At 43.8% G+C, this 27,471-nt stretch overlaps 1 protein-coding gene across 1 annotated transcript in view; it reads right to left on the bottom strand.

Moving 5' to 3' along the window:
* The window catches only part of LOC126473676 (polyglutamylase complex subunit TTLL1-like), a 235,701-nt gene that overhangs the window by 139,777 nt on the left and 68,453 nt on the right, over nt 1-27,471 (bottom strand). Inside the window, exon 3 of the mRNA XM_050100912.1 lies at nt 9,613-9,678. Coding sequence (XP_049956869.1) covers nt 9,613-9,678 — 66 coding nt within the window. The remainder of the gene's footprint in view (nt 1-9,612; nt 9,679-27,471) is intronic.

Genomic DNA, 27,471 nt, shown 5'->3' with positions numbered 1-27,471 from the left:
GTTGTTTTTCAACAAGAAGTGCACCACCCCATTTTGCCCTCGTTGTTCGGGATTGTCTGCATCAAGCTTTTCCCGGCAGATGGATTGGTCGTGCCTCTCCACGGATGTGGGCAACCCAATCTCCTGACTTGACACCCTTGGACTTCTTTGCATGGGGGTTTATCAAGTCTACGGTATACCAGGTGAAGATCCGCAGCACTGGACACTTAACACAGAGGATTCGACCCGCAGCTGCTGAGAGTACACTAGATATGCTTGGGCAGGTTTTTCAGTCTATAGTGGAGCGCTGGGGGGGGGGGGGGGGGGTGCCTAGACATGCAACGTGGTCACATTGAAATGTACTGAAATTATGTCCTATTGTAACATAATCTGCAGTGCCATTACATATTGGTTAATAAAATTTGTTTAAGTACAAAATATATAGTGACTTTAGAACCACCCTATATTTGTTTCCATTTTTTCAAGAGGGTTGAAAACCAGGCAAACAGTTGCTAATAAACGTTTATTAGTCCTTCACCTGGGTTTCGATATTTGTAAAAATATCTTCTTCAGAAGTAGTGAGCCTTGTTTCATCACATGATGGTACATTAGATTAGAAGAAGCCGAGCGGATCCTGTCGTATATAAACTTGAAAAAAACAAGAATTATCCCAAGTCATGGCTTTACATAGCAGCCAGATTATATAAATCGTGCTTTGGAATACCATGGCTTGGAATAATCCTTGTTTTGTCAATCTAATAAATGACAAGATCCGCTCGGCTTCTTCTAATCTAATGTATCATCATGTGATGAAACAAGGCTCACTACTTCTGAAGAAGATATTTTTACACAGGTCAAGGGCTAATAAACGTTTATTTGCAACTGGTTGGCTGATTTTTCAACCTCTTCAGATTTGCACAGTTGCTGTTTCGCAGCCATGTTTAACGTTTCCGGTGTTTGTTGCTGGTGTCATTTTCAACGCAAGTCTAGCAGACTCTGATCAGTACATTCTAACTGCGTAATGAATCTGACGTAAGGTGCAAGTGCTGCTCTGGCATGAAGAGGTTGGCGCAAGAGAAGAATTCGTCGCCGGCCGCATCAAACCACTCAGAAGACTGATGAAGCGAGGAAGAAGTGACTCTCCTCAACAACTCACAGTACGTGAGTTGGAGGAGGCAAGTCCATCAGCTCCTTCCTACTGAAAAAAGCAAGGATTCCCCTTTCTCAGCCGGTGGGAGTGGCCGAGCAGTTCTAGGCACTTCAGTCTGGAACCGCGTGACCGCTACGGTCGCAGGTTCGAATCCTGCCTCGGGCATGGATGTGTGTGATGTCCTTAGGTTAGTTAGGTTTAAGTAGTTCTAAGTTCTAGAGAGCCATTTCAACCATTTGAACTCCGTTCTCAAAATGCCTCTAGGAAACTCTGCTGGACTCCGGGTCCTGCCTCGAAGACAAGCACGGCCTAACGTGCCGCTATCTACAGGTGCAGAGTTAAATTAACGCAAAACGTGTGCCGCAGTTAACACCCACTTCAGATAATCAATCCCTCGAACATTCATCTCTACTAGGTTGCAAATGATGTGTTGGATTATGTTATTTAACATTACACACGTGGTTCATTTACCATACATACAGTGCATTAATTCACATTAATTTCATATAATGTCAAGATTTTACATAACCACTGTCATAAGCGCTACCTTGATTGCAGTTGTACATACTCAAAGATTTTATACTAAATATTATTTGTGTCACTGGCCAGATACGAACTGGAGTCAGAATAATAAGTGGAGGCAAGCAGAGCACTCAAAGGAACAATGTACATATGACTCGGTGGCAGCGTGCAGTAACTTCGCATTTGGGCTCTGTTACTGCAAACAAAACAGGAATCACTCGGACGTAAGACAATTGTTGCTAGGGCAAAAATGAAAGCACGTGCTTTTGTATGCCATACCAGAAAGAAGAAAAACTCATAATCTACATCTCTCGTATATGTTACCTATGCACCTTGCCATGGCACAGCCATCACGTGCAACCAGTATTGAAATTAAAATGAGAGGGACTTGAATTCTGTGAGTTGAATTTTCTGTTCTCTCGGTGAAAGTTTGTTCAGAGGAGACGTCACCGAACACAACGATCCTAGCAGCATTATTTCGGAATTATTTTGATGTCTGTTGTAATGCCTACCTGAAAAGGACTCCAAGCCATAGAGCGACACTTCACAGCTGGTCCTACAAGCACCTCGAAAGCGACTTCCTTGACAGATCTACTAAACTTTCCAAGCAGCCTCCCAAAAAATCCAAGTCTCCTATCCGCCTTCCCTGCTGCTGACTTCACGACTTCGTTCCACTTCATATAGATTTTAGCATCACTTCTACTTAAGCAACGCGACACGCTTCGAGTGTTCGTCCCCACTCCTATAATGGGTCCAAATGATTCACATGGCTCTGAGCACTATGGGACTTAACATCTGAGGTTATCAGTCCCCTAGACTTAGAACTCCTTAAACCTAACTAACCTAAGGACATCACACACATCCATGTCCGATGCAGGATTCGAACCTGCGGCTGTAGCAGCAGCGCGGTTCCGAACTGAAGCGCCTAGAACCGCTCGGCCACAGCAGCCGGCTCTAATAATGGGTCTCTTTCTGTTTATTATAAGTATTGTCGTACATCTATCCCCCTTTAAAGAAAGATCTCATTCATTACATCTAATGGAAATTTTGCCTAAGCGTTTCTGTACTTCCTCACGATATTTCAACGACGATACTTTCTTACAGACGGCAGCATCTTCAGCAAACAGCCTTACAGTCCTATATAGTCCTGCTGATCCTTTCTGAGAAACCGTGTATTTGTATTGAAAACACGGAATGTCCAGTTACGTTTCCATGCGAATACACCCAATGTACTTTCTTTTCTGTTGCAAACTGCGTGTCACGTACACTCTTTTTTATTACGTTAGTCAAAAAGTCTCCGAACCATTTGTATATCTGTAAAGATACTCCATATGATCCTACCTCAACCGAGATATACAATCGACGATATAGTACAGCGTCGAACGCTTTTCTGAATAAAGTAAGCTGTGTCCCCCAATAGTTGTTTTGGGTCAAGCGCACAGTCCTATTCCACCCGTTCGCTTTGACCCAACGACACGAGCTGTGTGACGTCATGAGTTTACGTTGCGAATGATGTAAGCAGCCTGTTATTAAATGTTATCTGTGGTCAGTTTAGTAACTACATAAACTATTATGTTTGCTGGCTATGCTTGGCTGTTTCTTTACGTATCTGGCACGATTTTCGAGCGTAATGTTAGGCACGAACTTAAGAGCATATCTCAAATGGCTGCGGGTGAAACGAGTAGTTGTCTTTTTTATCATCTTGGTTTTTGCAAATATTTGGCCGTTTCTTTCGAATGTGGCATCGTGGAGAAGCGACATATTTGAATTTTTTTTTTCAGGGATCGTGTTATTGTCACCGGTGGCTCACTCCTGTGGTGGATGTTTGTTGTTGTGATGCAGTTTGTAGTAGCTGTACAGCTCAATGGTATCGGGTCTTTGGCAGTTAGCGAATATTTATTTGTTTTGGTTTTTGAGCTATTAGTTTTCGTTTGCAGTTTGTTGGTTTTTTACATTGAATGTTTGTGTTTCTCATCTGCTTTGGAGCTGTGGGACGTTAAACCCAATTTTCCATCCTTTCTTTCAGAGTCGTGTTTGAATATTTTGTTGTTTGCAGTACAGTTTGTGTGTGTGTGTGTGTGCATGTGTGTGTGCGTGTGCGTGTGTGTGTATGTGTGTTGTCTGTGGTATGTAAGTATTTTTTATGAGTTTCTTCCATTTAGTGTAAGATTTTAATTTTTTTGTGGAAAAAAAAACTCGCTGAAATGAGAGTTTCCAGTTTTTTATCTCGTTAGTTCCATTTGGAGAGTGGGGCAGGGTGGGGTTTAGTATCGCTATATTGTTGTGAGCTATACAGGTCAAACGAAGTATTCGATTCCAATTGTCTGTTTTTATATATTTTCGTTCGGTTATTCTGGAGTACCCCTCCAAGAACCACGGACCTTGCCGTTGGTGGCGAGGCTTGCGTGCCTCAGCGATACAGATAGCCGTACCGTAGGTGCAACCACAACGGAGGGGTATCTGTTGAGAGGCCAGACAAACGTGTGGTTCCTGAAGAGGGGCAGCAGCCTTTTCAGTAGTTGCAGGTGCAACAGTCTGGATGATTGACTGATCTGGCCTTGTAACACTAACCAAAATGGCCTCGCTGTGCTGGTACTGCGAACGGCCGAAAGCAAAGGGGAAACTACAGCCGTAATTTTTCCCGAGGGCATGCACCGTTACTGTATGGTTAAATGATGATGGTGTCCTCTTGGGTGAAATATTCCGGAGGTAAAATAGTCCCCCATTCGGATCTCCGGGCGGACACTACTAACGAGGACGTCGTTATCAGGAGGAAGAAAACTGGCGTTCTACGGATCGGGGCGCGCAATGTCAGATCCCTTAATCGGGCAGGTAGGTTAGAAAATTTAAAAAGGGAAATGGATAGGTTAAAGTTAGATATAGTAGGAATTAGTGAAGTTCGCTGGCAGGAGGAACAAGACATTTGGTCAGGTGCATACAGGGTTATAAATACAAAATTAAATAGGGGTAATGCAGGAGTCGGTTTAATAATGAATAAAAAAATAGGAGTGCGGGTAAGCTACTACAAACAACATAGTGAACGCATAATTGTGGCCAAGATAGACACGAAGTTTATATACCAACTAGCTCTCCACATGACGAAGAAATTGATGAAATGTATGACGAGATAAAAGAAATTATTCAGGTAGTGAAGGGAGATGAAAATTTAATAGTCATGGGTGACTGGAATTCGAGAGTAGAAAAAGGGAGAGAAGGAAACATAGTAGGTGAATATGGATTGGGAGAGAGAAATGATAGAGGAAGGTGTCTGGTAGAATTTTGCACAGAGCATAACTTAATCATAGCTAACACATGGTTCAAGAATCATGATAGAAGGTTGTATACATGGAAGAAGCGTAGAGATACTGACAGACTTCAGATAGATTATATAATGGTAAGAGCATATCTCAAATAGCTGCGGATGAAACGAGTAATTGTCTTATTTATCATCTTGGTTGTTGCCAATATTTGGCCGTTTCTTTCGAATGTGACATCGTGGAAACGCGACATATTTGAAACTGTTTTTTTTCTTTTTAAAAAAATACAGGGATCGTGTTATTGTCACCGGTGGCTCACTCATGTGGTGGATGTTTGGTTTTGTGATGCATTTTTTGGTAACTGTTCAGTTGAATGGTATCGGGTCTTTGGCAGTTAGTGCTTATTAGTTTGTTTTGGTTTTTGAGCTGTTAGTTTTCGTTTGAAATTTGTTGGTTTTTTTTAGATTGGATGTTTGTGTTTCTCATTTGCTTTGGAGTTGTGGGACGTTAAACCCAATTTTTCTTCCTTCCTTTCAGAGTTGCGTTTGAATATTTTGTTGTTTGCAGTACGGTTTGTGTGTGTGTGTATGTGTGTGTGTGTGTGTGTGTGTGTGTGTGTGTGACCAGGATGAGTTAATTCGTAGTTGTCTGTGATACATAAGTTTGTTTTATGAGTTTCTTCCATTTCGTGTAAGATTTTAGTTTTCTTGTGGAAAAGAAAGCTCACTTTCTTCTTCTTTGCGGTACGCTGGATCAATCATTTCTTTGCGCGTTGTCCTTTTCTTAGGGCCCAGTATTTCTTCATTTTTTCTGGTCTTCTTTTCCTCTCTTCTTCCGAGATGAAGGGTTTGGAGCTTTGTGTAGATTTGTCTTGGAACCTTATGTTCTCATATTTAGTAATTAATTTAGCTATTCGATCAATAAGTGAATTTTTTGAACTCTTTAATTCTACTAGGTCTTTCTCAATTTCTTTAAACCAGTTGGGTTTCGTTTTCCGGTTACGGAAAAAGTTAAAAATGTGTTGAGCTAATCTGTTGGAGTTCATTTTGAGAAGATGACCATAGAAATTTATCCTCCTTTTTCGCATACTATCTGAAAGTGTTTCAGTTTTCTTGTAGAGGGTTTTCAGTTTTTTGTCTCGTTAATTCCGTTTAGAGAGTGGGGTTTAGTATCGCTACATTCGTGTGAGCTATACGGGTCAAACGAAGTATTCGATTCCAATTGTGTGCTTTTCTATACTTTCGTTCGGTTAATTTGAAGTAATCTGTGTATATCACTTTCCAATTACATGGTTGTTTTGTGGGGGTGTGTCTGGTTTTTCTGCTTGCATTTAAGCTATATACTTCAAGTGAAATATTCGATTCCAGTTTTGTGTTTTAGTGCTTTTTTTTTGTTCGGTTCATTCTGGAGATATTCATATGCCTTATGTTCCAGTTATGTAGCTCTCTTGGAATGATGTTAGTGTTACTGTAGCATGTTTAGTTTGTCCCTGCCCACAACACAGTAATTCCCGCGGCTGTCCAGGTAGTTTCATTCCATTACATGATTGACACACACTCCAAGACAAAAAGATTGAGTCACCACGAAGAAATTACCCGAATGGGACAGAAGTTGGTAGATGCGATGTACATGTATAGACAAACAAATAATCACAGTTTCAGAAAGACTTGATTATTTATCCAAGAGACGAGAGCTTCACAAGCAGAGGAAGTCAATAACGCGTTGGTCCACCACTGGTCGTTATGCAAGCAGTTATTCGGCTTGGCACTGATGGTCAGAGTTGTTGGATGTCCTCCCGAGGGCTATCGCGCCACATTCTGTCCAACTGGCGCGTCAGGTCGTCAAATGGCGAGCTGGTTGGAGGGTCCTGCCCATAATGCTACATACGGTCTCATGTGCGGAGAGATTCGGCGATCTTGCTAGCCAAGGTAGGGTTCGGCAAGCACTAGAAACTCTCGCCGTGTGCAGGCGGTCGTTACCTTGCTGAAATGTAAGCCCAGGATGGCTTGCCATGAAGGGTAACAAGAGGCCGCTTTGAATATCGTAGACGTACTCCTGTGCTGTAAGGGTGCTGTGGATGGCAACTAAATGCGTTCTAAATGGCAACCCAGGCCATCATCACTCCTGGTTGCAGGGCTGTAAGGCAGGCGACAGCCAGCTTTGTTTCCCAACTCTGTTCGGGGCTCCCAGACACGTCTTCGAGCGTTATCGGGGCTCATTTCTAACCGGGCTCATCCCTGAAGACAGTTAGGTTAGATCAGATTAGTACTTGTTCCATAGATCATGAATACGAGACTTCGTAATGATGTAGAACATGTCAGGTTAATAAAAGGTGTCTATACAAGATATTACATTACACCAAATATTACATGAAACTTAATATTTTTAAATTCTTTTTTTTGGTTGGGGGTGGAGAAATTACCCACTTACTACGTGCAAAAATTCATCTAATGAGTAGAAGGAGTTGCCATTAAGAAATTCTTTTAATTTCCTTTTAAATGCTATATGGCTATCTGTCAAACTTTTGATGCTCTTAGGTAAGTGACCAAAGACTTTTGTGGCAGCATAATTTACCCCCTTCTGAGCCAAAGTTAGATTTAACTATGAGTGGTGAAGATCTTCCTTTCTCCTAGTGTTATAGCGATGTACACTGCTATTACTTTTGAATTCGTCGTATTGTTAATAACAAATTTCATAAGTGAATATATATATATTGTGAGGGTACAGTGAAGATCTGTAGCTCTTTAAATAAGTGTCCGCAGGATGATCTTGGATGAGCTCCAGCAATTATTCTGATTACACGCTTTTGTGCAATGAATACTCTTTTACTCAGTTATGAGTTACCCAGAATACCATGCGATACGAAAGCACAGAATGAAAATAGGCGTGGTAAGCTAATTTACTGAGATGTGTATCGCCAAAATTTGCAATGACCCTAATAGCATAAGTAGCTCAACTCAAACGTTTCAGCAGATCTTCAGTGTGTTTTTTTTTTTCCAGTTCAACCCCTCATCAATGCATACACCTAGAAATTTTGAATATTCTACCTTAGCTACAGATTTCTGATCGAAGTCTACATTTATTAATGGTGTCATTCCATTTACTGTGTGGAACTGTATGTACTGTGTTTTGTAAAAGTATAATGAGAGCTCATTTGCAGAGAACCACTTAATGATTTTCTGAAAAACTTCGTTTGCAATTTCACCAGTTAATTCTTGTCTGTTGGGAGTGATAGCTATGCTTGTATCATCGGCAAAAAGTACGAGCTTTGTATCTTCGCGAATATAGAACGGCATGTCATTAATATATACTAAGAACAGCAGAGGACCCAAGACCGAACCTTGCGGCACCCCATTCTTGATTGTTCCTCAGTTTGAGAAATCACCAGTTTTTTGCATATTGTGTGAACTGCGTATTTCATCTTTCTGCACTCTTCCAGTTAGGTACGATTTAAACCATTTGAGCGCTGTCCCATTCATACCACAGTACTTGAATTCATCTAGAAGTATTCCATAATTTACACAATCAAGAGCCTTTGAGAGATCACAAAAAATCCCGACGGGTGACTTCCGGTTACTCGGAGCATTTAATATTTCATTAGTGAAAGAATATATAGCATTTTCGAGTGAAAAACCTTTCTGGAAACCAAACTGACATTTTGTTAAAACTTTATTTTTACAAAGGTGCGAAGCTACTATACAATACATTACTTTTTCAACAGTTTTGGATAAGGCAGTCAGAAGAGAGACTGGGCGTTGGTTGTTGACATCAGACGTCAGTCAATGCGTTTCCAGGCCTTAGACGAGTCCGGACAGCGGTACGGTACTAACCTGAGTGTCACCCACCACACGGGCGGACAGTCACGACTGATGATCTGGAGTGCAATTTCTCTTCATAGGAAGACCGCATTGGTTACCATCCATGGCACCCTTAGAGCACGGCGGTACTTCGACGATATTCTACGCCCCCTTCTATCGTCCTTTATGGCAAGCCATCCTAGACTTACACTTAAGCGAGATAACGCGCGCCCGAAACGGCGAGAGTTTCTATCCGACAGGCCAAGTGAAAATAATTTGGCACGATAACTCTCAGGAAAACATACAACAACTCTGTCAATCAATGCCTGGCCGAATAACTGCTTTCGTAAGTGCCAGAGATGGACCAACACATTATTGACTTGCTCATTTTGTGAAGGTCTTTCTCTTGAAGAAATACCCAATTTTTCTGAAATTGTAACCACTTGTTTGTCTGTACATGCACGTTACATCTAACGATTTACGTCGCACTCGGATAGTTCTTTCGTGGTGCGTTGCTTATATGTCTTAGAGCGTATTCTGCGTGTTTCTTATGCCTATTTTCGATGGTAATGGTCCATCTTGTAGCCGCCACCTTGAAAGGCGTAATCTACCTGTTATTACATGTCGCCTGTGGTTGTCTTAGTGACTCTTATAAACTATGCTGTTTAGTCGAAATATAACGTCACTGGATAAAGCTGAAGGGTGTATTCGGACCACGCTCTAATCCCTATCTTTCCTGGAGTCGTGCTGACTCTGTGAGAGAAGTTGCTTTTCCTCCCTTGCTGTCTAGCAGAAAAGTGTTTTGACAAAATACTACATCCGTTAGTTCCTTCTATATTCCTCATTAGCATCAGTAGCTTTTCGATGCACAGCCGGCAGTTGGTGGGTGAAGATGCAGTTACTTAACTGGTTGTCGTTCATCCTGTAGCCACTGTCGACACTGAAGAGGTTGCGACATGTCTGCGTTCCAGCCCTGCAACAAGAAAAGTAGTCTCACTAAATGATCTGCGACAAGATTATAGCTGAAAGTGCTTGCTTCACTTGTTACACTATCAAACACTACGCACGACCATACATAATACAGCAGTCAAACATATCAGATGTGGATAAACCCTTTCCAGATCATGACTGTCACAGATGTTGCTAAATCTACCGAGCAAGAACAACTCTTTTTGACAACTTATTTATCAAGGGAACCTTCAGCCACGTCAGCGAACAATGGAGCAACGCAGGAATTCGAACAAACTCGACGCCACTGCTAAATCTACAGAGCAAGAACACCTCATTTTGCTAACTTACACTACTGGCCATTAAAATTGCTACACCAAGAAGAAATGCAGATGATAAACGGATATTCATTGGACAAATATATTATACTACAACTGACATGTGATTACATTTTCACGCAATTTGGGTGCATAGATCCTGACAAATCAGTACCCAGAACAACCACCTCTGGCCATAATAATGGCCTTGATATGCCTGGGCATTGACTCAAACAGAGCTTGGATGGCGTGTACAGGTACAGCTGCCCATGCAGCTTCAACACGATACCACAGTTCATCAAGAGTAGTGACTGACGTATTGTGACAAGCCAGTTGCTCGGCCACCATTGACCAGACGTTTTCAATTGGTGAGAGATCTGGAGAATGTGCTGGCCAGGGCAGCAGTCGAACATTTTCTGTATCCAGAAAGGCCCGTACAGGACATGCAATATGAGGTCGTGCATTGTCCTGCTGAAATGTAGGGTTTCGCAGGGATCGAATGAAAGGTAGAGCCTGGGTCGTAACACATCTGAAATGTAACGTCCACTGTTCAAAGTGCCGTCAATGCGAACAAGAGGTGACCGAGACATGTAACCAATGGCACCCCATACCATCACGCCGGGTGATACGCCAGTATGGCGATGACAAATACACTTTTCCAATGTGCGTTCACCGCGATGTCGCAAACAAGGATGCGACCATCATGATGCTGTAAACAGAACCTGGATTCATTCGAAAAAATGATGTTTTGGCATTCGTGCACCCAGGTTCGTCGTTGAGTACACCATCGCAGGTGCTCCTGTCTGTCATGCAGCGTCAAGGGTAACCGCAGCCATGGTCTCCGACCTGATAGTCCGTGCTGCTGCAAACGTCGTCGAACTGTTCGTGCAGATGCTGGTTGTCTTGCAAACATCCCCATCTGTTGACTCAGGGGTCAAGACGTGGCTGCATGATCCGTTACAGCCGTGCGGATAAGATGCCTGTCATCTCGACTGCTAGTGATACGAGGCCGTTGGGATCCAGCACGGCGTTCCGCATTACCCTCTGGAACCCACCGATTCCATATTCTGCTAACAGTCATTGAATCTCAACCGCATTGGCGATAGGCTACAATCCGACCCTTATCAAAGTCTGAAACGTCACGGTACGCATTTCTCCTCCTTACACGAGGCATCACAACAACGTTTCACCAGGCAACGCCGGTCAACTGCTGTTTGTGTATGAGAAATCGGTTGGAAACTTTCCTCATGTCAGCCCATTGTAGGTGTCGCCACCGGCGCCAACCTTGTGTGAATGCTCAGAAAAGCTAATCATTTGTATATCGCAGCATTTTCTTCCTGTCGGTTAAACTTCGCGTCTGTAGCACGTCATCTTCGTGGCTTGGCAATTTTTATGGCCAGTAGTGTATTTATTAAGGAAACTACAATAAGCCACCAACAGTAACACACTCTTCAAAACCAACAAAACAGTAAGTATCCTTCCTGCAGATCTAGCAAATAACAACTAATTCCTATAATCAGAGTTCCCTTCGACTCCATACCCATACAAGAGTTCCACGTCGAAGTCGGCTGTTAGCAGCTGGTGGATAGCCTAACACGATGGAAGCGACGTCTCACAATTGTTGCGGAAGAGAGGATGACCGAGGTGGCACACCGCTGGACCGGCCAATCTTCTCTGCACTCAGCGAGTCGGGAACTGTCCGCTGAATGGCCGGGCAGAAGTATATTTCTGGGACTATTTGCACACACGTGACCAGCAGGAAGTAGTTCGTCAATTGTCGCGCCCCCTTCATCTGCTGCTGGTTGATGCCCTCTGATGGACGTTGGCTGTACCTGCATGTTTGTTGTCAACTGTGGTACTTGCTTGTAAACACTCTTGGGTCGGCCAGACTTCGCAGCGGAGTAGGCAACCCGCATCGCTGGTCTGTCTGCGGAGGTGCCGCTGCAGTAGGCGTCTGCTGGTGACAGCAGCACATGAGGCACAATGGTTTGCAGAGTTAATTAAGTTTCTAATCATGACTCGACATTGCTCTGAAATGAACTCAGATGAATCATACGTCACTCAGTCTTGATCTGATCATCCACTAGTTAGTGAGCACTCCCCAGAAACGTGTACTAACCATGGACTTGGAATGGACATTCGACGAGAAATGGCTACGGATGAAAGAGTCTGGTTCGGCCATTACATTCGTAACCCTACAGGTCGTCACGACGGAATATCATGAATCAACACAGTGAAGACAGCTGAGGTCAACAGTTGCAGCAGACGAGCGGCCAACAGAGCATTCGCAGTGATCACAGCCGGAGTGGGAACACAGCAGTGGGCCGTCACCTGCCATCCAAGCAACTGGGTACGAGGACTGGGGTGACGTCGGCCAGTATGTGGTTGCACTCCTCACCGGCAACTACGATGCGTCTTCAGAAAAGGATAGCCATCCGTGGCAACCAGGGAGCCAGAAGAAAACGTGAGATGCAGGATTCCATCGAGCCGGTCTCCGCAGCGTTCGAGGAACCGCAGCAGGATGTGCCTACGGACCGGGCAACGATCGAGTGTGTTGTGGAATATGGCAGACAAAAACTGGTGCACTACTGTTTGGACTCTATTTCAGGTAGTTACAGCAACCACCGTAAAATATCTACGAGTATCTGTCCGAAGCGACATTAAACAAATCGCAGGAAAAGCAGATGCCAGACTGAGATTCATAGGAACAATCTTAAACAAATGCAATTCATTCAATAAAGTTATGGCGTACAATGCGCTTGTTCGAAAGGGTTTTTGAGTGTTGTTCATCAATCTGGGGCCTTACCATGTAGGACTGACACAGGAGATACAGAAGATCCAACGAACAGCGACGTGTTTCGTTATGGAATCATTTAGTCAGCACCAGTGCGTTACAGAGATTTTTTTAAAAAAAACAGCGGCAGACGCTACAAGAGAGGCGTTGTGCATCACGGAGAGGTTTACTGTTGAAATTTCGAGACCGTACTTTCCGCGAAGACCCGTACAATATATCACTTCCTCCCACATACGTCTCGCGAAATGTGCACGAGAGTACTCGAGAAATTAGAGCTAATACAGAGGCTTACCAACAATCGTGCTTCTAAATGATAATGAATTAAAACCCTCAGCTGGCGACAACTGTTGTTGACAGACCTTGATGGGGACAGACGAAAATGTGTGCCCCGACCAGGACTCGAACCCGGGATCTCCTGCTTACATGGCAGACGCTCTATCCAGCTGAGCCACCGATGACACAGACGAATAGCACGACTGCAGCGACTTATCTCTTGCACGCTTCCCGTGAGAACCACATTCCCAACTGTCCACAATCTACACACGTAATGTGCCTAACTCATGCTGGAATCGTCACCTTAGTGTGCGCGAGTAATGAGTGGATAGGCAAAGTATCTATTAGGAACATTACGTATGTTGGGAATGTGAGTCTCACGGGGAGCGTGCAAGGGATAAGTCCCTGCAGTCGCGCTATTCATCTGTTTCCTCGGTGGCTCAGATGGATAGAGCGTCTGCCATGTAAGCAGGAGATCCCGGGGTTGAGTCCCGGTCGGGGCACACATTTTCAGCTGTCCCCATCAAGGTATGTCAACAACACCTGTCGGCAGCTGAGGGTTTCAATTAATTATCATTTATTCTAGAAAGGTGCACGGTCATCAATGGTATCTATTCTTTCGAGAACAGTTACTGTCCTCATATATAATCATGCTTCTCACACGCCACTCGCCAATGGAATAGGAAAGGGGGATGAGTTAGTGCTACCAGAAGTACCCTCCGCCACACATCGTCAGATGGCTTGCGGAGTGTTGATGTAGGTGCTGATGTAGATGTAGTGTATACCAGTAACTTTTTCTCCGGAAGAGAAGTGGTGAGGCTGCGGTCCATGGACTGGCGTTTTGTTTCCGGTTCAAAGTGATGAACCCATGTATCATCGTCTGTGACGACATTCAATCAAAGATTGTCCCGATCAGTCTCGTAAAAAGGCAAGCAGTTCCGCACAAACGTTCCTTCTTTCTATGACGGGGATATTGGAAAGTTGATACAACACTATGAAAACACTCGAAGTTGGAGCGGCGAGTATGTAGAGAAGTAGGTGGAAGGTGTACCTAGCTGTTGCAAATAAAACGTTTCTGGTTTTCACTGTGGTTTCCATTTCGTGAGCGATCGGAACTTTCTTTCTGGACAACCCTCGTATTACGTGAATAATTAACTGTCGCACTGCAGATAAACAACTGCTGGAGAAAGAAACTGAAAGAGTCGTGGGAAGAAAATGCTAACCTTTACTTTAGCAAGGCATAATCTGATCATGCTGTTGTGTTTAACAATACACCTCTTACTACACTGCTGGCCACCGTAAATGCAACACCCAGAAGGAAGCATCCGAATCGAGTGAAATTTACGCCATGAGTTTGCAGCGATGAGATATGCAACTGATTAGAATTTCAGCGCAGACGCACATCACGCGCGCCTGTGGCGCCACGTCATAGCGCCATTTAAGGCTTGGCGATTTCGACGAGTGTACGTTCGGCACGTGTGTTTACCTTGTGGTTGATTCACAAGACGATCAGTTATGCCTCGTAGACAACAGCGAACATCTTTTGATCAAGTATCCGAGTTCGACAGAGGAAGGATAGTGGCTTACCGAGATTGTGGATTATCATACAGAGAAATCGCTAGTCGTGTTGGACGAAACCAAACAACTGTAATGCGGATATGTGACCATTGGATGCAGGAGCGTACGACGGACCGACGTGGTCGATCGCATTCACCTCGGTGCACCACTGCACGTGCTGATAGGCAAATTGTGCGCATGGCAGTGACGGATTGCTCAGTGACATCCCGAACCATAGCACAGCACATTACGTCTGTAACGCATCATCCAGCGTCTGCGCGTACCATTCGACGCTGTTTACAGCAGAGTGGTCTGTCCGCAAGACGTCCATTGCTTCGTCTACCATTGACGCAGAACCACAGACGTCTCCGTCGCCAATGGCGTGATGACAGACGGATGTGGACGGCAGAATGGAATGACGTTGTCTTTACTGACGAGGCACGCTTCTGTCTGCAGCACCGCGATGGTCGGATTCGAGTGTGGAGACACCGTGGAGAGAGGATGCTGGACAGCTGCATTATGCACCACCACACTGGTCTTGCACCTCGTATTATGGTATGGGGCGGTATTGGATATTACTCTCGCACGCCTCTAGTACGCATTGCCGGTACTTTAAATAGCCGGCGCTACATATCCGAGGTGCTGGAGCCAGTTGTCCTTCCTTACCTTCAGGGCTCGGCCACAGTCATATTTCAACAGGATAATGCGCGACCACACGTGGCACGCATTGTCCAAAGGTTCTTCGTCAATAACCAGATTGAATTGCTTCCCTGGCCGGCTCGCTCTCCGGATCTTTCGCCGATAGAAAACATGTGGTCCATGGTTGCTCAACGAGTGACCCAGATTACATCCCCAGCTGCCACACCAGATGATCTTCGGCAACGTGTGGAAGCTGCTTGGGCTGCTGTACCCCAGGAACACATCCAACGTCTCTTTGACTCAATGCCGAGACGTGTGGCAGCGGTGATCTCCAACAATGGCGACTACTCTGGCTACTGATTCTGGCAGGAACCACATGTCACAGATGTCTGTAAACGTAATCATTTGATACTTGGTCAACATGTTATCTACAAAATAAATTTTGTTGTGCTATCTCTTGTCTTTCTTGGTGTTGCATTTACGGTGGCCAGCAGTGTAGTAACAAGAGCTCTATAAGTACTGAGAAACAGCTGTCTCCTATACTCGGTGAGTCACTTCATACTTGAAACGCAAATATTTCGGACTTGGAAGGCGCTGTCGATACGAGGTTTCACAGAATTAAATTGTAGGCAAGGGCACGTATATGCAATATAGAGATTTTGAGACTTTGCCGGAAGTGCAGTATTTTGCAACAATTAGAAATTTCTAAATGGGGCAATGCCTATTGACAATAAAATCCTAGAAGTAGTGTAAATGAGAATGTCAGTGGTGTCTGTTGCAGGAAGGTAGTGCAAGTAGTTAACGAGTTGTCGTATTGTGAACATTATAAACAACGACAGTTGTTTGTTGCATCCTATTGCCTAGAAACTAGGCGACGATGTTATGCTTGTTTACACTGTGTAGTGTGTACACTGCGATTCTATTGCGACGGCGCTGTCACTTATTGTGTGATAGTGGACGAAGTACGACTTGCATGGAAGATGGTATTTCAAAACGCGAAAAAAGTGGACATGTTCATGGTTTATGGTGAATGTAGGAAGTATGCCATTCGTTAGCGTACCGTGTACGCCTAAAGATAGCCCAATACACGCCAATATCTTCAAACAAATACAGACGGTATGAAACGGTGTATTACTGCTGCCTGTGCTGCAATTTCCGCTGAAGCGGTAGGTGTGCGGCAATCGTTGCATGGCGGACTGCGAGCTTGTACCTAACGCTGGTGGTGGTCATTTCGATCACAGGCTCTGAGGATACAATGGTTCTTTTCGTGTCAGATCTCACAGAGGTACTGTATCCGCCTTTGTCTTCCGTTTGTCCTAGGCAATGTCCTATTTAACAACACGACGCCTACATTTATACTCCGCAAGCCACCCAACGGTGTGTGGCGGAGGGCACTTTACGTGCCACTGTCATTACCTCCCTTTCCTGTTCCAGTCGCGTATGGTTCGCGGGAAGAACGACTGTCTGAAAGCCTCCGTGCGCGCTCTAATCTCTCTAATTTTACATTCGTGATCTTCTCGGGAGGTGTAAGTAGGGGGAAGCAATATATTCGATACCTCATCCAGAAACGCACCCTCTCGAAACCTGGCGAGCAAGCTACACCGCGATGCAGAGCGCCTCTCTTGCAGAGTCTGCCACTTGAGTTTGCTAAACATCTCCGTAACGCTATCACGCTTACCAAATGACCCTGTTACGAACCGCGCCGCTCTTCTTTGGATCTCCTCTATCTCCTCCGTCAACCCGATCTGGTACGGATCCCACACTGATGAGCAATACTCAACTATAGGTCGAACGAGTGTTTTGTAAGCCACCACCTTTGTTGATGGACAACATTTTCTAAGGACTCTCGCAATGAATCTCAACCTGGTACCCGCCTTACCAACAATTAATTTTATATGATCATTCCACTTCAAATCGTTCCGCACGCATACTCCCAGATATTTTACAGAAGTAACTGCTACCAGTGTTTGCTCCGCTATCATATAACCATACAATAAAGGATCCTTCTGTATATGTATTCGCAATACATTACATTTGTCTATGTTAAGGGTCAGTTGCCACTCGCTGCACCAAGTGCCTATCCGCTGCAGATCTTCCTGCATTTCGCTGCAATTTTCTAATACTGCAACTTCTCTGTGGACTACAGCCTCCGGGGAGTTAGTAACAGCCACGCGGGATTAGCAGAGCGGTGTAAGCCGCTGCAGTCATGGACTGTGCGGCTGGTCTCGGCGGAGGTTCGAGTCCTCCCTCGGGCATGGGTGTGTGTGTTTGTCCTTAGCATAATGTAGGTTAAGTATTGTCTAAGCTTAGGGACTGATGACCTTAGCAGTTAAGTCCCATAAGATTTCACACACATTTGAACATTTTGAACTTAGTAACATCTGTGTAGGGCTGCACATACGTATCCATGTGAAATCCACATTCGTTTTTGGTACAACAGGGAAGATACGACTGTCGCTGTTTACATTGTTCAAGCTACGACATCTGGTGAACTACTTAAACTAGACTCCTGCAACAAACGCCACTGGCGTTGTAATTTAGTGTACTTTCTTTGTGGTACTGTCAATAGGCATTGTTCCATTCAAATATTTGTACCCTTTTTAATAAATACACATTTGAAACTCAAACAAGAAGATGACTGGTGAAAGTCACAATTCTTCACACTTGTGTTGGGTATGTTGACACGTCATTAACCCACAAGCACTCAGAGTGCCGTCAGATCCGTATGTGTCTCGATCACGAACAAAATTGTGCAACGCGAAGCAAGTATTTATGAAATGTTCAGCAAATTCTGGAGATATTTTCAAAGACCGATCAAAAATTCTGCACACCTTAGCAGTAATGCCAAAAATGCATTCAATATATCTTCTAGCTCTACAAAGACTGTATGTGAAAACTTTTGTCTCCGTATTAACGCAGTAACAAAGATGACATACCGAAGCCTAAATTAACAACGATTACAAGAGGAAAGAAATCACAGCCTTCACACAAGTGCAGGATTAGAGGAAATTTACTTTCATTGTCAGTGTCAATGAGCATGACTCTGTGGTGGGAATCTCACATCACCAGAAACAATACCGAGAAAAAGACCCGCAGGTCAGCTGGCTTGATGAAACGTGTAAGTTAAACATCTGTAGCCGCCACACAGTTGGCTAAATCGGCTGCCGTTTAAATAAACCTTTAACTACTTTTCCTTCGAGAAGAAGTAGCACCCAGGAATGACTTTTAAATTATCTCTTTTCTTATTCAGTAAGAGAGGCATCCAGCTGATTCAAACTCAATGGCAAAACGAAAACGGCGGCGCGGCAGATCAAAGCGGCGTAGCGCGACTACAAAGGAGCCGCATCTCTTTCCAGTAGCGCCGTGTGGAGACTCCGTGCGCTGCAGAGGGTGCTTACCGGTACCTCGTGGGGGGGGGGGGGGGGGACCCTAAATACTCTTGCATTGTCGACACCCCAAATTACTTCCTATGACAATAATGATCGAAGCAGACGAAATGAATTAAAATTTGTGCAGCGGCCGGGACTCGAACCCGGGTCTTCATGCTTACCACCATTGCACCACCACAGTAAGATCATTAACATTGGTGCACGAACTACCTAAGCTGAGTGCCCTTCCCAAAACAAACTTCAATTCATTTTCCCTTACATATTGTCACTACTGCCAGGGCTCTCCGATATTGGCAAGCACCCCAGCATTGGACGTAAGGGGGCGTCCTGTACCATTGGTGATCTTACAAGTCTCATAATTAAATGTTTTCCCTGAGACTTTTAAGTCTCTTTATTATCTACGATAATGATCGAAGCAGACGAAATTAATTAAAATTTGTGCGGCGGCCGGGACTCGAACATGAGTCTTTCTTGCTTGGTAGGCAGAAACGCCAACCATTCCACCACCACAGCATGATCGTTAACATTCCTGCATGAACTATCTAAGGTGAGAGCCCTCCCCAACACAAACTTCGATTCTTTTCCCTTCGCAAGCAAGCAAGAAGGCCCGGGTTCGAGTCCCGGCCGCAGCACAAACTTTAATACATTTCGTCTGCTTCGATCATTATCGTAGATAATAAAGAGACTTAAATGTCTCAAGGAAACATTTAACTATGATATCTGTAAGATCACCAGTGGCACAGAACGTCCCATTAGGTCCAATGCTGGGGTTCTTGCCAATATCGGAGAGCCCTGGCAGTAGTGACAATATGTAAGGGAAAAATGAATTGAAGTTCGTGTTGGGGAGGGCACTCAGCTTAGGTAGTTCGTGCACCAATGTTAATCACCGTGATGTGATGGTGCAATTGTTAGCATTTCTGGCTAGCGAGCAAGAAGACCCGGTTTCGAGTCCCGGCAGCAGCACAAATTTTAATTCATTTCGTCTGCTTCGGTCATTATCGTAGATAATAAAGAGACTTAAATGTCTCAGGGAAACATTTAATTACTTCCTATTCGTTTGCAGCGAATAATACTCCCCGGTACTATAATACGATTATCGAAATTAAGCTACGGATCCTACAAGCTCAAAAAAACGGCACTGGTGACTTAAGAGCTTTTTCCCGTCGATCCTTTCTATTGTTAATTGTATTCTGCAATTTTGTGAACTAAAATAATTTATTCGTCGACTTCTAAACTGCGTCGACTAACTACGAAAAAGACAATAAAATCTTCTAGTTCTTAACTCAAGAGATGTGGTCTCTCAGACCGAGCGAATAATTTCGAACTCGCTCTCCACGGTCAGTCCTGGCTGAATGCTTATATATCCCCCCCCCCTCCTATCCTCCTGAAATCACCAACCCTACGACAATGATTTTACAATAGCCAGTGACCATTTACAGGAAGAACTTCAGGACAATTATGATGGGGTCCTCTGTTTCTCCAAGACAATACTTAAAAGTGTTAATTAAAATCAAATCTAATCTCTGTGGCGACAAAGAAAATTGTGGATCCTAGCACTAAATGTCACTTCTGCAGACTTTGTTCTTATAGCTATCAAGGGCAGTTACTATGTCCACTTTTAAACCCAAGAAATTATGTCCAAGTTTAAACACAAGAATTTAGTTTTGTGTAAAAATTTACTTTCTACAGAGATACTATAATTTTTCAGAATGTAAAATTCAGTTCTCCAGTAGTTATCTATAAATACAATTTAAAAAAGCGCACAAAAGGAAATGCAGTCTGAAAACAAAGGAAGTAGGTTACAGTACACTTGTTCGCCCACTGCTTGAATACTGCTCAGCAGTGTGGGATCCGTACTAGATAGGGTTGATAGAAGAGATAGAGACGATCCAACGGAGAGCAGCGCGCTTCGTTACAGGATCATTTAGTAATCGCGAAAGCGTTACGGAGATGATAGATAAACTCCAGTGGAAGACTCTGCAGGAGAGACGCTCAGTAGCTCGGTACGGCTGTTGTTGAAGTTTCGAGAACATACCTTCACCGAGGAGTCAAGCAGTATATTGCTCCCTCCTACGTATATCTCGCGAAGAGACCATGAGGATAAAATCAGAGAGATTAAAGCCCACACAGAAGCATACCGACAATCCATCTTTCCACGAACAATACGAGACTGGAATAGAAGGGAGAACCATTAGAGGTACTCAAGGTACCCTCCGCCACACACCGTCAGGTGGCTTGCGGAGTGTGGATGTAGATGCAGATGTAAATTTTTGTGTGATAAAAAGTAAATTCCTGCAGGTATAATTTATCGCAATAAGATCAACAAGGAGTATTTAAACAACATTTAAGCACCGTAATACTAGAAGTAAATGTTGTTTGACTTAAATTAAAAATTTTAGTTCATTTGTGTCTTAAATCTTGGTTTGAACGCAGGGATCCCATAGATCCTAGCGCGTAGTATACGTGGTCTTACGGTAGCGTTCTCGCTTCCCGCGCACGGGGTCCCGGGTTCGATTCTCGGCGGGGTCGGGAATTTTTCCCTGCCTCGAGACGACTGGGTGTCGTTCTGTCGTCTTCATCAGAATCATTCATCCCCATTACGGTCGCAGGAAGGCAATGGCAAACCAGCTCCGCTAGCGCCTGCGGTGCGGGTCTACCGCATCGTCCCCTACGCTCTTCGGAGTATCGGACCTCATCATCATCAATATACGTAACAGAAGAGTCACCTAATGAGTTAAGGGCTAGCAGTGCGGAAACCTCCAATCACAACTAAAAGTAATTTGCTCGACGCTGAGCAGACTCAACTTGTAAACCTTCAGAAACAAGGAACGTTTTTTGCTGGTCATTGTGGCGGTTTTTGCGTATCATCAACGTGGACAAATGCAATGAATATGGATGATACGATACTCTATGGTATTCTGCGGTTTGAATTCACTCTGTTTTTTAGCAGTTGCATTGATTTGATTTTGTAAATGATACTGACAATATTATACACATGTATAATGCATTATTTATACTACAACTTCTCCCGGATAATTATTTTGTTCAAATTCCACGAGAATTCCACCTGACGTAGTGTAATAATGTTGACTGTAAGTTGTGTTCATATCACTAAAATTACAGATTGTACATCAGAGCTTTTACAATTTTTGTCTTCGATGGATTTAATTATTCTTAGCAAATTGATCATGAAAAGGAACCACAGAATACCATCCGCACACAACACTCACTGACGTATGCTACCAGAAATATTTTTCTCCGTGATTCGTCCGAAGTTTAATTTTGGCCTCATACATCAGCAATGAAATCTTGTTCAACAATAAATACCATCAGCACTGTTCTTAGAAAATGCAGTCTGATTCGATTAATTTTTTTCTTTTATAAATAGAGTTCAGTACCACCGATGCACATTTATTTCTTAAACACAGGAATATTGTTTGCAGTTTCAAGTAATTTAAATTTGCCGCTGAGATAAAATTTAAGATGGCGGCCGACAAAAGATAGAGGATTTCTTTTTTAATTAAGATTTTCCTTTGCTCAATAAATAATTAATCATTTAAATTGATGCCACCAATGAAAACAATTATTAAATTGTTTTGTAAATTAGTTTAACACAAACCCATGACATTTTCAACTAGAAGTACAGACGAAGTTGCTATATAATCGCAACTAACAATGGCTGCGCTTCTTGCAGCTATGATAAAACAATTAATACAAAATTATAATTAAAAGAGGAAGTGATTTTTCAATAATTAATCATATATAGTCTTAAAGCATTCGGCTCTATTTGTTTTTTACCAGCAAATGAACATAAAAGTACAATAATTTTACATTAAATGTTTTTCATTCAACAGACCTCAAATGGATTCGCGCCTTGCGGCAGCGACGTACACCAGAAGAAGACGACAAAAGGGTACAAAACAAATGAAAAGAATGACATAGATTAATAAAGAATGTGAGACAAATATTGTCTCTGTTTTACATAATTATTATCTTTTTAAGAAATAATTACATAATTCAATGAATAATATTGAATTGCGTAATTTTACACACGTTCATATTCCACTCGTAATAAAAGTATATATATATATATATATATATATATATATATATATATATATATATATATATATATAATATATATCGTGGATGTTATATTTACGCCATTGTACATAAGATACACTGACGCGCCAGAACATTATAACTACCGATCGACTACCGATAAGAACCTGCCTAGGCGATAGCAGCGTCACCTGGCGAGAAATAACTGCTAGTCAGACACACGCTCGGTGCGAGTAGTATCAGTAAGCGGGCTATCCGTGCGTAGAATGGGGAAAGCGCGCGATCTATGTGAGCTGGACCGAGGGCATATTGTGCTGGCTCGGCGTCGCGGCACAAAGATTTCGTAAACTGCACGACTTGTTGTGTGCTCAAGAAGTGCTGTGGTGAGTATCTTCAACACCTGGCGAAACCAGGGCGAAACGATGTTGTGGGGTTTGACGGCCGCCACTCATTACAGATGTCGGACGTTGTTGGCTGGGCAGATTAGTAAAACGGGACAGGCGGCGAATTGTGGCGGTACTATCATCAGACTTTAATGCTGGGAAGGGTACGAGTGTGTCTGAACACTCAGAGCACCGAACACTCCTAACAATGTGTAATGACACATTCCCACGCAGAGACATACAATACCTTAAAGTCTACGCGAAAGATTAAATTGAGAGGGATGAAGAATATAATCTCTGTAATGTTCATATTGCAGTCTCTTTTGTTTCATACTCCTAGAGGGAGTTAAGATACACTTTCGATTGTTATCTTGTAGGGAATGGACATAATTTCTGGTGTGTGCTGAAAGGCAGCCATCTTGTTAGTATTTATGCTTTGTGCGGCCAGCAGAGCAAGTCTTATTATTTAAAGCGACGTAGCATTGTATTCCTTGGTTTCCACCGTCTTCGTGAAGTAAACCGATGCCGACTTAGGAAGATACACACGGTCAACAAAGAGAAGAACATCGATGGCGACTAATGAATTAATATTGTGGCAGAAGGACTAATTCTACGTCTAAGGTGAGAACTCTGTTTAAAGGAACAATGACGTAGAATTCAAAAATGTAATTAATCGGAATTGTAAATTATATTACAGGCAAATTTCACGCAGCACTGAAAAAAACTTTCAAAAGTTTTAAAGTTAAAGTTCCATATCCATAATGTTTTCTCTTTTCAAAAAATCGATAAATTTAATTTTTTTATTTATTTTGCCACAAATGGGCCTCCACAGCCGATGACCCATCCACGTGACAATGTTAACGCCAGCCGGTGTGGCCGAGCGGTTCTACGCGCTTCAGTCTGGAACCGCGCGACCGCTACGGTCGCAGGTTCGAATCCTGCCTCGGGCATGGATGTGTGTGATGTCCTTAGGTTAGTTAGGTTTAAGTAGTTCTAAGTTCTAGGGGACTGATGACCTCAGATGTTAAGTCCCATAGTGCTCTGAACCATTTTTGAAAATGTTAACACCATTAACATCGGCAACTACGACTGAAATGGAGGCGTGACCATGGCACGGGACGCTGGCGTAGTGTCGGAGCGTTGCACGGTCTAACGAATCCCGATACCTTCTTCATCAAGTCGATGGGAGAGCCGTCCTTGACATCTGTACTGAGAGACGGACACAAGCTGGCGGCGGCTCCATTATGCCCTGGGCAACATTGACGTGGGCGTCCATGCGTCCAGTGGAGCTCGTGCAGGGCGCTTGACGGCCAAGGAGTGTGTACACTGGTTGCACCCCTTCCTGAGAATCGTGTTTTCCGAGAGCAGTGGCATTTTTCAAAAAGATAATGGGCAGTGTCACAATGCCAGGAGTGTGAAGCAGTGGTTCGAGGAAAACAGTGGCGAGTTCCAGTTGACGTGCTGGACCCCACTCGCCAGACCTGAACCCGTTCGAACACGTTTGGGATGTGACTGAACGCACGTCAGAACTCATCGCCCCCCCTTCAGGAATTTAAGGCAATCAGGTGACCTGTGTGTGCAGATGTGGTGCCAACTCCCTCCAGCGACCAACCAACGCCTCATTGCTTCCATATTACGGCGTGTTGCCACTGTTACAAATGCCGAAAGTTGTCAAACCGGCTGCTGGGTAGGTGGTTACAATCTTCTGATTTGTCAGTGTACACCAAGAAGAAATGCAGATGATAAACGGGTATTCATTGGACAAATATATTATACTAGAACTGACATGTGATTACATTTTCGCCGGCCGGAGTGGCTGTGCGGTTCTAGGCGCTACAGTCTGGAACCGGGCGACCGCTACGGTCGCAGGTTCAAATCCTGCTTCGGGCATGGATGCGTGTGGTGTCCTTAGGTTAGTTAGGTTTAATTAGTTCTAAGTTCTAGGCGACTGATGACCTCAATAGTTAAGTCGCATAGTGCTCAAAGCCATTTGAACCATTTTGAACCATTACATTTTCACGCAAATTGGGTGCATGCATCCTGAGAAATCAGTACCCAGAACAACCAACTCTGGACGTAATAACGGCCTTGATACGCCTGAGCATTGAGTCAAACAGAGCACTGATGGCGTGTACAGGTACAGCTGTCCATTCAGCTTCAACACGATACCACAGTTCATCAAGATTAGTGACAGCCGTATTGTAACGAGCCAGTTGCTCGGCCACCATTGACCAGACGTTTCCAATTGGTGAGAGATCTGGAGAATTTGCTGGGCAGGGCAGCAGTCGAACATTTTCTGTATCCAGAAAGGCCCGTATAGGACCTGCAAGATGGGGTCGTGCATTATACTGCTGAAATGTAGGGTTTCGCAGGGATCGAATGAAGGGTAGAGCCACGGGTCGTAACACATCTGAATTGTAACGTCCACTGTTCAAAGTGCCGTCAATGCCAACAAGAGGTGACAGAGACGTGTGACCAGTGGCACCCCATACCATCACGCCGGGTGATACGCCAGTATGGTGACGACGAATACACGCTTCCAATGTGCGTTCACCGCGATGTCGCCAAACACGGACGAGAACATCATGATGCTGTAAACAGAACCTGGATTCATCCGAAAAAATGACGTTTTGCCATTCGTGCACCCAGGTTCGTCGTCGAGTACACCATCACAGACCCTCATGTCTGTGATGCAGCGTCAAGGGTAACTGCAGCGACGGTCTCCGAGCTGATAGTCCGTGCTGTTGCAAACGCCGTCGAACTGTTAGTGCAGATGGTTGTTGTCTTGCAGATCTGTTGACTCAGGGATCGGGACGTGGCTGCACGATCCGTTACAGCCATGCGGATAAGATGCCTGTCATCTGGACTGCTAGTGATACGAGGCCGTTGGGATCCAGCACGGCGTTCGGTATTGTCCTCCTGAACCCACCGCTTCCATATTCTGCTAACAGTCATTGGATCTCGACGAACGCGAGCAGCAATATCGCGATACGATAAACCGCAATCGCGATAGGCTACAATCCGACCTTTATCAAAGCCGGAAACGTGATGGTACGCATTTCTCCTCCTTACACGAGGCATCACACAACGTTTCACCAGGCAACACCGGTCAACTGCTGTTTGTGTATGAGAAATCGGTTGGAAACTTTCCTCGTGTCAGCACGTTGTGGGTGTCGCCACCGGCGCCAACCTTGTGTGAATGCTCTGAAAAGCTAATCATTTGCATATCTCAGCATCTTCCTCCTGTCGGTTAAATTTCGCGTCTGTAGCACGTCACTGGACACGGCACATATACCCAGAACGAGAAAATATGTCGAAGTGATGTTTCCGATAAGTTACAGCTGATGTATGAACGTGACATTTAACTTTATAACTGTCGAATTCAGACACGTACAGACACCTAAAAAAAAAGAGCTTTATACTTTTTGTCATTATGGAAAGATACTTCTAACAGGATTTTAATGACATAACATGTGTGAAACTGGATCAAATAGTAACAATATAATACACCACTCCACTGTCTCGCCGTGAGGAGAAGAGGATGCACAAATGTGCTGTTCTGTAAGAAATTGAAGCAAACGAGTATTTCTCTCGGAGATCGCAAAGGACTAGGAGATACTCTCCAATGAAATGGGTGGTGTCTCGAAAAGAGGTTATAAGATAAGCATCAGTGAAAGCAACGCGAGGGTAATGGATTGTAGTCGAATTAAATTAGCTGAGGGAATTAAATTAGGAATTGAGACATTTAGCGCAGTGGATGGGTTTTGTTATTGGAGTTAAGAAATAACTGACGATGACAGAAGTAAAGAGAACATAAGCGCAGACTGGAAAAAATTGTCTGCAAAAGAGAATTTTCTTTACATTGAATACAACGTTAAGTCATTCCTGCAAGTACTGGTCTTGTGTGTGGCCTCATATCGAAATGAGAGATGGACGACAAAAATACCTACAAGTGAGGAATAGAGACTTTGGTAAAGTAGAGTATATAAGAACGCTGAAAATTGGATGAGTAGAAGGAATAACTAATGACGAGTTACATCTAAATGAGGAGAAAAAAAGCTTTGTGTCACAACTTGGCCAAAAGAAAGAATAGGTTAACAGAACACATCCCGATACATCAAACAATTGTCACATTGGTCAGAGAGTCAGATGAAGGCTTCAGCGCAGTAAGCTGGTTCAAGTGGATGCAGGTTGAAGGAGAGACGAAGAGACTGCTCAGGGCAGATTTAGTGTGGAGAGCTGCGTCAAACTAGTCTTCGAAGTGGACACCGCAACATAACAGACTGGATCAACATTTTTTAAACGTATAAATAAAATAATTCTTGTCCACCTGGCAGCGTATGTTATATCAAGTCACTGGCCGTCAAAAGTTTTCGCTCAAGAACCAATACCGCACCTCTGGCC

This window comes from Schistocerca serialis, chromosome 4 (genome assembly GCF_023864345.2).
Source record: "Schistocerca serialis cubense isolate TAMUIC-IGC-003099 chromosome 4, iqSchSeri2.2, whole genome shotgun sequence".
Lineage (NCBI taxonomy): Eukaryota > Metazoa > Arthropoda > Insecta > Orthoptera > Acrididae > Schistocerca > Schistocerca serialis.
This window is presented reverse-complemented; position numbering and strand designations above follow the sequence as displayed.